This window comes from Prionailurus bengalensis, chromosome B3 (genome assembly GCF_016509475.1).
Source record: "Prionailurus bengalensis isolate Pbe53 chromosome B3, Fcat_Pben_1.1_paternal_pri, whole genome shotgun sequence".
NCBI classification, from domain to species: domain Eukaryota; kingdom Metazoa; phylum Chordata; class Mammalia; order Carnivora; family Felidae; genus Prionailurus; species Prionailurus bengalensis.
Genome location: NC_057355.1, coordinates 137,812,109 through 137,823,104, shown reverse-complemented (window position 1 = coordinate 137,823,104; position 10,996 = coordinate 137,812,109). Strand labels below are relative to the sequence as shown.

Here is a 10,996-nt window from a genome sequence, read left to right as displayed (position 1 = left end):
GTAGTCAGGTTCACGTTAGAGATGCTAACAGAGGTCACGGTCGAAACAGTTACATGAGATCCACAAAGAATACTGAATTCACTGAGTCGATACCGTCCCGTCACTCAAACCTGGTTTTTACCCGATTTTTAAGGAGTTCAACAATTCCATTTACCTGACTGTCCTTCAGTGAAAGATATTAAGAATCACTAAAACTAGCTCCAAAGAGGCCATATGAAAGGAAAAGGGAAAATAAACGTCTTGGAGAAGTCTCACATTGAGTTGCTGCCCCGGAGTAATTTATACTTGATGTTGGGGTGGTTCTCAGCCATTCCTTCAAAATGAACGGTCTTACTCTATTTAATGGTGGAATACAAAAAAACTGCAGGTAAGTACTTAAAACTTTTCTCACAAACACAGGTATCTCATTAACCTATGTTTTATTTTGAGTCAATTCATTATTCATCATTTCACATTATAAAAAGTAACCACACGCGCGTATGCATTCACAAATTAGATCATCTTTATCATACATCAATGTATTTTAAAAAACAAATGTTTTCTAATATCAATAGAGTTAGATGCGGGTTGCATTTTGAAATAGGGAAGCTGACAATAGCTTCATACAGTAGATCTCAAGAACTGACATTTTAAAATTAAGAATTGTGTATGTTCCACAGGCAAATTTTGATGGGACTATTAGCATCAGGACAAAGGAATGCTGTTGACGTAGCTTAAGCATGATAGCTTAGAATAACAGCTGACTCAAACTCGGTTCATCATTTTAAGTTCAGTAAGGACAAGTACAATCTAAAGTGTAAACAAAGTATTTATAAAATAAATTCTTCTAGGAAATGAAATCATCAATCTATTATTTTTAAGGTAGTTGTACCTAAAGTTTTCAGAAATCTTTGTAGAATTTTCAATGCCAAATGGAAATCTCAGAACGTCCAGGAACAACACCGTCGCCACCACCATGGGACCGATAAAATCGCGGCCAGCTGCTCGTACCCTTTCCAGTGTGACTTTTCAATCGGGCCTGGAGATTTGTGAGAAAATGCAGTGCCTCTTACTCCCAAGGCCCCTTCAAGTGATCAGCTAAAGCAATTTCAGTCGATTTGGACTTTCATAGAATGTTTGAATGCTAAAACTCTAGAACAATTAAACAGCTGCTTTCCCGCACAGATGAACGCAGACTGGTCTCCTCTCGAGCAGTGCCTAAAACGGACACCGAAAGTTGGTTTTCGTTGCACTTCACTATGACATTGGAATTCTGTAACCACATTATTACTCAAGAAATACATATTATACCACCTAGGGAATCTAATTTCAAATACGGAAAGTTTATCAACATCAGCTGCCATTATGGGTCTCTTTTCCATTCATCAACCAAAAAAAAAAAAAAAAAAAACCAAAAAAAACCCAAAAACCCAAAAAAACAAAAACAAAAAAAACAAAAAAACGCCCCAGCCATTGCTTTAGCTTTTGTCCATCAATCACATTATCTCCAGTTGTCTTTCTTTTGCCTTCTTCATCAAGCGGATGATTTAAGGATTGGATTTTCTCGATTTTCTTTGTCAAGACAGAAAGAAGGGAGGGAGGGGAAGAGGCAGAAAGGGAGGGAAAGAGAGAGTGAAGAGAAAAAGAGAAAACATGAAAAACTGTATCCGTTCAATGCTTACAAAGTAAATAAGAAATGTAATTTACTTTAAATAAATCTAATATATGAGGATTCTGTTTAAACGAAAAAGAAATTCCACATTAAAGATTACTTGGAACTGTCTTTAATTACCAAATCCCATGCACATCTAACAAAGCATTCAATCCCATTCATACAGCTCTTCCTGCCTTTTTTTTTTTTTTTTTTGGTAGGACAACAGTGGAAATTAACACAGGCCCAAGCATATCAACTATCTGGCTTTAAAGGACGTACGATACGACGCATCCCGATACCTCCTTTAAGACACTGGTACTCTGAAATACCAGATGTATCATCTCTAGGACACGGAAAAGCTGGAGAACGTACCGCATGGAATTTTTTGGAGAAGCAAAACTGAGATAATTAATACCTTCTGAGATCACTTCATAAGCTTATTTTAAGGAAAAAGGAGTATTTTCATCCAGATGCAGCAACGGGCACCGAATTATGGATAACACTTCACAGAAACAAGCCCAGCGTAGACACCAATCACCTGTTCCAGTCACGCGGCACTGTGCACTCATGACAAAATGCAGACCAGAACATTCCACCAAAATACAGTTACGGACTTGATATCCAGCCTCCTGCTAAAAATGCAGCTGAAGGGGCGCCTGGGTGGCTCAGTCGGTTAAGCGGCCGACTTTGGCTCGGGTCATGATCACGTGGTTTGTGAGTTCAAGCCCTGCTCCAGGCTCTGACAGCTCGGACCCTGAAGCCTGCTTTGGATTCTGTGTCTCCCTCTCTCCCCCACTTGTATTCTGTCTCTCAAAAATGAACAGATGTTAAAAAAAAATTTTTTAATAAATAAATAAAAAAGCAGCTATAATACCAACATTCCTCCTTCTTCAAAACATTCAGAAAAGAGGAAACACATGATGGGATTTTTTAGAGTGTGTCTCCATTTATTTTTTAACCATCAATTGTATAATTTGATTATATAATTCTACAAATATAATTATATATATATTGAGCAAGAGAAAATTCAGTCTATAAAAAGTAAAAACATGCTCAACAACGAAAGAACAGATAAAGACAGTAATCTGAAATAAAGGAGAGCTGGCATAAATATTAGCTTTTAGCCATCTTTACGTTAAAAAATGTCTATGGCATTTAGAAAAATAAGTTGGGAAGAGAATGAATTACATTCTGATCATTAAGTATGTTCTTCGATAGAAGAATTCTAGGGCAAGCTTTTGAGAGGAAGAGGGACTAGGCTGACAGACAGGCAGGACCAGGGCGCAAGAACGGGAAGAAGATACCTTAAGTGATGAAGCACGAGCCCACCCTCCCATTTCACAGATGGGCACAATGAGGCCCAGAGTGCTGAAATGAACTGTACGCAGTAGTTAGCTGCCACTGGAACCAGGGCACAAGGCTCCAGCTCCATGCTCTCTATAGACCATTACCCTGTCCTGCCTCTATCCTCAGGATTTCTACATGGACTTTCCATAGTATAATCGCTTGAGCAGTAATTGCTGGGGCAAAGAACATTCTCCGTAAATAAAAGTACCCTTTGTATCAGTGCTACTAATCCGTAATATTAGTGGACGCCTGGGCGGCTCAGTCGGTTAAGTGTCTGCCCCTTGGTTTTGGCTCAGGTCATCATCTCACGGTTCGAGTTCGAGCCCCGCATCGGGCGGTGCACTGACAGCACGGAGCCTGCTTGGGATTCTGTCTCCCTCTCTCTCTGCCCCTCCCCCGCCTGCTCTCTCTTTCTCAAGAATAAACAAAACTAAACTTAAAACAAAAACAAACCCTTTAATATCAGTATTACCTTTTCTATTTGCTATTGCTTTCTTCTATGATACAGTCCTACTCTTTGCTAGAGCTCCATTCAATAAATTTGTTCCTAAGTTTTAAATGAATTTTAAATACATCCATATTTGTATACATACCAGTGGCCAATTAAAATTTAGACTAAATTAAGATATAGTTCAGTTCCTAAATGGGACCAAAGCATGAAGTTTCTGCAAAAAAGATGCATTCGAGCAACTTCGTTAGAGAATATTCATGAATTCAGTGAGATACGCTTAAAAGGAAACCTGAGTCCTGGTTAAGGTCCATTCTACTCAGAAGGTCCAGGTGTCCTATATGAAAGAGTACACCTTAATGATCGTTTGGGCATCTGGGATGAATCCGTTCCACCTTGATGTGATGTCTCACCATGGAGATTATTTTTTTTTTTTAACATTTATTTATTTTTGAGACAGAGAGAGATAGAGCATGAACGGGGGAGGGTCAGAGAGAGAGGGAGACACAGAACCGGAAACAGGCTCCAGGCTCCGAGCCATCGGCCCAGAGCCCGACGCGGGGCTGGAACCCACAGACCGTGAGATCATGACCTGACCCGAAGTCGGACGCTCAACCGACTGAGACACCCAGGCGCCTCAACCATGGAGATTTTTATAGTCTACTCTCCTAAATGTTTAAACTGGAAGTACCAAAGGCTTCCACAATTCAAACAGTGGATATAAATAGCGCACAGAAAGGAATCACAAAGGAGAAGAACAGAGGCCCTTTCTAACCACCACGCTGAAGGCCAGGTACAGTCTGTAGAAATCTCCAGTTTGCGGGACCCACAGCTCTGGATCACGGGCTGCAGTAGTATTTCTCCAGTGGCATTCGCTGTACCCACCTTTCGAAGCGCCGGGTGATTAAATACTGTGTACATAAGGTGGCTGCTCGAAAGGGATGCGGTTAGCACCCAGTGTCTCCTCAGAGAAAAATCCCCTAAATGCAAACACTTCACGGAAAAATAAATGCGTCTCGGATATTAATGGGAGCCGTCTGAAGTTTCTTGCTGATTCCCTAAGGCTACGGTGTCTTTGCCATATATAAGTCATCTTACATAAAGTCTCTGAGCCGACAGAGACACACGTGACAATAACTCCTTTCAATTTATACCATTTCCTCACTGTGGACATTGTCTGTTGTTCGGAAAGCATTTAAGTGGGAAGGGAAGTGCCTGAGAAAAGCCTAGAATGGTACGCTTCGCACAGCACTGGAGTACTTACAAGGTAGCCTTTCGTGGTGGTGTCTCTTTGCTCCCACTGCTCTTTGGATCGACGGAGTTACCTGTCCCACGGGAGGTGCCCGGCAGGGAAGCGTTGGGAGAAAAGGTGGTTGGGGCACTACAGGCATTACGAGTGCGGAATGAATCATCTGAAAGGAGTTCAAGTACAGTCAGACGTACTGAATAAGCAAAGAAAGAGGCTAACCTGGGGTTAATGACAGCTGGCTTTTTTTCTTTTAAAATCAATTTTATCAAGATACAGTTTACGGGCAATAAACCACGCAGATCAAGGTCTGACAGACGTACACAGCCATGAAGGCATCGCCACCATCAAGAGGGAACCCTGTTGATCCCCACCTCCCGCACTCTGGTCGCCCCGCCTCACACCGCAGGCAATCGGCCTCCTGTCACTAAAGGTTAGTTTGCATTTTCTAGAATTTTACGTAAACAGAATCATACAGTATTTCTGTCTTCTTTCACTCGGCACAATTCGTTTGAGATTCATCCTGGTTTTTGCGTGTATCAAGAGTTCATTCCATTTTATCGGTGACAGATACGCCATTGTACGGATATATCAAAATTTGCTTATACATTCTCCTGCTGATAGACATTTGGATTTTTTCCAGTTTTGACTATTACAAAGGAAGCTGCTATGAACAAGTGTGTACAAGTCTGTGTATGGATACACGTTTTGATTTCTTGCCAAGTAAAAGACTAGGACTGGAACTGCTGGGTCACACACCAAGTGCATATTTAACTGCTTACGAAACCGCCAACTAGTTGCCCAAAGTGGTTGTACCAGTCTGCATTTCCACCAGCAACGAATAAGCGTTCTGGAGAGTTGCTTTACATCCTCACACACACTTGATATTGTGAGTCTTTCTAATTTTAGACATTTTGCTGTCTGTGCAGTGGTTATCTCCTTGTGTTTCTCACCCCTCATTGCTTTTTTAAAAAAAATTCAGAACTTTAAAGTTCTTTTTTTTTTTTTTCATTTTTTTTAACACTTTTTATTTATTTTTGAGAGACAGAGACAGAGCACGAGCAGGGGAGGGGCAGAGAGAGAGGGAGACACAGAATCCCAAGCAGGCTCCAGGCTCTGAGCTGTCAGCACAGAGCCCAAAGCAGGGCTTGAACCCACAAACTGTGAGATCATGACCTGAGCCGAAGTCGGACGCCTAACCGACTGAGCCACCCAGGTGCCCCTACAATTCAGAACTTTAAAAACATTTTTTTTTTAAATCAGTATTTTCTTGGTTTAATGTATTTGTCTGGGTCCTCGGTCTACAAAATTTTTAAAAAATGAATAAACAGTAACATATCATCTGGCGTCAAGAAATGATTTACAGCATTAGCAATAACACGTTAATTCTTTCGTTACAAGAACCTATAAGCATTTTTAAAAGTGGAGAACACGGGGCCCCTGGGTGGCGCAGTCGGTTAAGCGTCCGACTTCAGCCAGGTCACGATCTCGCGGTCCGTGAGTTCGAGCCCCGCGTCGGGCTCTGGGCTGATGGCTCAGAGCCTGGAGCCTGTTTCCGATTCTGTGTCTCCCTCTCTCTCTGCGCCTCCCCCATTCATGCTCTGTCTCTCTCTGTCCCAGAAATAAATAAACGTTGAAAAAAAAAATTTTTTTTTTAAAAATAAATAAAAGTGGAGAACACAAAAACAGTATGAAAATAAAACTTATCTATAATACCATAATTCTAGCAACTGAAGCAATAGTCTTTAACCGTCCTAATATAATTTGCTTCAGTCTCTTTTCCCTTAGCAGGCTACGTACGTGCACGCCTATGCGTATAACTTACGCAAATAAGGACCTCCTGTGCTTCCTATTTGATACCATACTTTGTGATTTCGTAAATCTTTAACTATTTTTCTATGTAATCAAGTGGGGTTTTTTTTCTTAAACATTTTAAGGAATGCACAGAATTCTATCCGTAAAACTTTTTTTTTTTATGTACACTGGACACACAATTAGCTTCAGGGTACAACACGGTGATTCCTCTATGCGCTGTGCTGTATCCCTGCAAGTGTAACTGCCATCTGTCACCGTGCTACACTCCTACAAGGCCGCTGATGATACTTCTGACTCTGTGCCTTGCTCACCCACCCCCCAAAGCCTGCACCTCCCACACCCCTGCCCCCGTCTTGCCCATCCCCCCCCACCCGGGGCAAACATCCCATTTCTAGTGATCTGTCATGAAACAGTGAGATAAAATACATAAAATGTGGTAAAACATGTCACAGTGTGTACCTTGGTATGATGTGATGAAAATGGCACTTTACCTCTGTCACCCTTCCTCCAACCCACAACCTTAGTGTAATTGTAAGAAAAACATCAGATAAATTCTAATAGAGGGGCGTCCTGCAAAATATTTGGCCACTACCTCTCAAAACTGGGAATGTCACCAAAAACAAGGAAAGGCTAAGAAACCGTCACAGCTAAGGAAAGCCTAAGGTGAGCTGACAAGTGAATTGACGTCATGTTGTATGCTGGATGGGATCCTGGGTGGCTCGGTCGGTGGAGTGTCTGACTTCAGCTCAGGTCATGATCTCATGGTTCGGGAGTTTGAACCCCGCATGGGCTCTGTGCTGACAGCTCAGAGCCTGGAGGCTGCTTCAGATTCTGTGTCTCCCTCCCTCTCTGCCCTTCTCCTGTTCATATTCAGTCTCTCTCTCTCTCTCTCTTGAAAAATAAGTAAACATTAAAAAAAATTTAAATATGCTCATCTGAAGTCATCTCCAAGAGGCTAGATGGGATCCATGCCAAGTTTGAAGAACCACTTCTATATATATATATATACATGTATATATATGTATGTATATATATATATAACATATATATTATATGTATATAATATATATATAACAAAAGTTCACAAACCCTTAATGTTCCCTTAGTATCTCCTAAAGAAATCGCTGACTTGCAAAGATAAAAGTAATGAATAGTTTTATTATTTATGGCCCTCACTTCAAGAAGCATTGCTAATTTTAGTTCAACACGTTTCTGTTATCAAATTCTTTCAGGTTTCTTATGTTACTCATAGTCTACTATATATACGGTATATGAGTATCAGTGCTTTAATATTGGGACTATTTTCTCTTCTGGCAAATGAAAACATACTGTTTACAGCCAGTGGGTGTACATTCTTCATGAGAATAAAAAACACATAGTAAGAGGAAGACAGAATACTCAAAACACAACCTGAAAAGGACATGTGACCCAACTTTTAAAAGTTTCTGACCTCTTGAGTCGATTTGCTATTCCTCACACTAAAAAATTACCATAGCTCAATAACTTTCAGCCAGTATTTCTAAGGCAAAAAGTTACAACTATACAGTCATTAGCAATTTTTTGCAATATATTTTCCCTTATCCATGGTATCATTGTGTTCTATTATATAAGACAGAGGTAAGCAAACTACAAGTCTGTAAGCCAAATCTTGCCCGCTGCCTGTTTTTGTAAATAAAACTTTATTGGAACACAACCATACCTATCCATCATGTACTGTTTATGGCTGCTTCTACTCAACAGTAGAGTTGAGTAATTGTGACAGAAACCAATTTGGCCAAGAAAGCCTAGAATATTTACTATCTGGCCCTTTACAGAAAAAGTTTGCTGACCCCTGGTATAAATATTCAAATATGTAATATTGTAAATGTGATATTTACATACATACATATGATGTATGTAAATACATATGATCCACCATGAAGCCCTACTCTTTTTAGCTTCTTTAAAAATCACTGCAAAACTTTTAATCTGTGCCTCAGGAGGGCCTCAGACTACGGAAGAACCTACTTGATTATTGCCCTTTCTTTCTTTCAAAAGTATTGAACTCTGGGGTGCCTGGGTGGTTCAGTCAGTTAAGCATCTGACTTTGGCTCAGGCCATGATCTCTCCATCTATGGGTTTGAGCCCAGCGTGGGGCTCTGTGCTGACAGCATGGAGCCTGGAGCCTGGTTTGGATTCTGTGTCTCCCTCTCTCTCTGCCCCTCCCCTGTTCATGTTCTGTCTCTGTCTCAAAAATAAACAAACATTTAAAAAAAAATAAAAAAAAAAATTAAAAAAAGAACTCTGAGTCTTGACGGTGAAAACAAAATGGCATAGTCAAGAATTTTCTCGGTTGCTAGGGAAAAGTTTAACCATTTAGGCCTTTGATAAAGATACAAGTTTAGGGGGAACACTGTCTCCAGAAATAAAGAGGTCATGTAAAGAAAACAGTAATTCATTAAATTTAGCAATTATTTTTTTAAAGAGCTCAGATTTCTACTTACCAGTTAGTGAAACCACAGAAGTCTTTCCTAACCCTGAGACGGAAGGTGTATATCCTACTGTAGAACTTTTGCTAGAAAAGAACGTGAATTGGTTTAAAATACAAGAACATGGCTTCTGTCACCCTAGTCATTAGGCACTTGGTCCTTTTAAATCTCTTTAACGCTTTCCTCTACCTCTGGTGGAAGCACAGTTGCTACTTTTACTTCTCAATTTATTGCTTACCATGCCTCACAACAACTATTCTTTCTTTACCTTAAAAGCATCTCCTGAAACTTGCTACAGCAGAATCGGTTTTTCTGTTGATGCTCAACTACGACAGATAATACGGATACAAGTTTCCTGGAAATAATTTCTCTTCAGTTGTAATCTCTTTGCCCATCTCAAGATCATTCTATTGATTAGGAAGTCCAGAGAGATCTATTGAGAACGTCCAAAAACGTAGCTGAAAAGCTAGAGTAAGCTATCTTTCACAAAAGAAAGACATATCTTTCCCATGCCATGTTATCTTTCTTGACAGATGCTTTTAAAGACATTTACGTTGACTTAAAGTTACTTTCATTGACGGATACGCAGCTCTTACATACTGTATGTGTACAACATTTATAAAAAGTCAGGGTCGCGGAATTTATGCTGACTCTCTCCTCGTCTTAACTGTTGATCATTCAGTGCGTGGGGCCAAAGGGGAAACCAGACACTCATCTATCGTCAGAAGAATTGTTGTGATCACTTTGCCACAAAAACACACTAGTGCTTCTTTACAGAAGGAAACAGTACCAACAGCAAATGGACGTCCACCTCTACTTAGCGAATGGGACACGTCCGCAGCCACTTAGAAGCTGAGTGGTGCACATGACAGACAGAGCACCGCCTCCCTCATAAAACAGCGTATGGATTCCATGGCAGAAAGGCACCATGGCAGAAAGTCCTCCTAGAATGCCAGAATACCCATTGTTATACAAACTGGCAGGCTACAATTTTTTTCATATAAAATCTTTACAGAAGAACCCTTACAATCTATTGACCTATTAAAAAAAAAAAACAAAAGTAACCCTCATTTTATATAGTGTAAATATTTCACGTAAGTAAAGATAGGTAACTAGCAAAATCAAATTGGGTTAGAACACGAATAATTGACATGCCATACCTAGCACACTTGTCTAAGTTGCCGTATTTCGCATGAAAAGCTTGATTATTAAAAGACTGGCTTCGGATCAGTTTGGATTTCTTGATTTCTTTGCCTGGAGTAAAAAGCAGAAGGAAAACGCAGCTGTTCAGTCCATCCTTGGCTGCCCTACGCCCATCCCCTGGCCAACTCCCCCCGCCCCCGCCCCCTTTCGTGAGGCACGGATTTGTCCAGCTTCCTTTCCTCGGTTGAGCTAACTGGAGTATCTCTTACCCCTACTGCTCAGCAAGAACTCCCAAAACACTGAATGATAGAAGGTAAAAGGTGTTTTAGAAGAATACATCTCCTCTAGTGGCGTGGCTTTCCCTAGAACTGATTTTATAAAAGGGGAAAAGGAGACACAAAAAGAGGCTGTTTCCTACTTGTCGACGGGGTGCTGGTTCCAGAGGGTCCGGGAACAGAGATGGGGATGCTCTTGGGCAGAGTCGTCGGTGTCTTGGTGTCTCTACCTAAAACAAACTCTGTTTTCAATGCTGCAATTTCCTCTGAGCTCTTAATCTCCATAAGCACGCAAGACAACACAGAGAGTATGTGTCCTACTAGCTAAGAAGCGCTCTTTCCCAAATACGCTGCATTTATATATCTACATATTTCAATCTCAGCTGTCCAGTGACCGATTTCACAACGGCACTGCTGTTGTCAGACTTTAAGTTTCCCTGTGAAGGATCTGAACCTTCACACGGACTCCCAGCATTTATTCATGTATTCCTAAACCGGTGCCACATGAAACAGCCAATGTTTGAAAACTACCTTTTAAAAAATGAGAGAAAGTGGACCAATTTTCTGTCTCAAACTCTGAAAATCGGCGTGGTCTGTCAGCACGCCAGGACGCGACACCAA

At 40.8% G+C, this 10,996-nt stretch overlaps 1 protein-coding gene across 5 annotated transcripts in view; it reads right to left on the bottom strand.

The window, feature by feature from the left end:
- Positions 1-402: 402 nt before the first annotated feature.
- PPP4R4 (protein phosphatase 4 regulatory subunit 4) overlaps positions 403-10,996 on the bottom strand; it is a 103,782-nt gene continuing 93,188 nt past the window's right edge. For all 5 annotated transcript variants that reach the window (XM_043556927.1, XM_043556928.1, XM_043556929.1 and 2 more), the window contains 5 exons: positions 10,519-10,605; positions 10,118-10,211; positions 8,973-9,043; positions 4,693-4,840; positions 403-1,551 (listed from right to left, as the gene is read on the bottom strand). In XM_043556927.1, the coding sequence (XP_043412862.1) occupies positions 1,527-1,551; positions 4,693-4,840; positions 8,973-9,043; positions 10,118-10,211; positions 10,519-10,605 (425 nt within the window). In that variant the 3' untranslated portion in view covers positions 403-1,526. The remainder of the gene's footprint in view (positions 1,552-4,692; positions 4,841-8,972; positions 9,044-10,117; positions 10,212-10,518; positions 10,606-10,996) is intronic.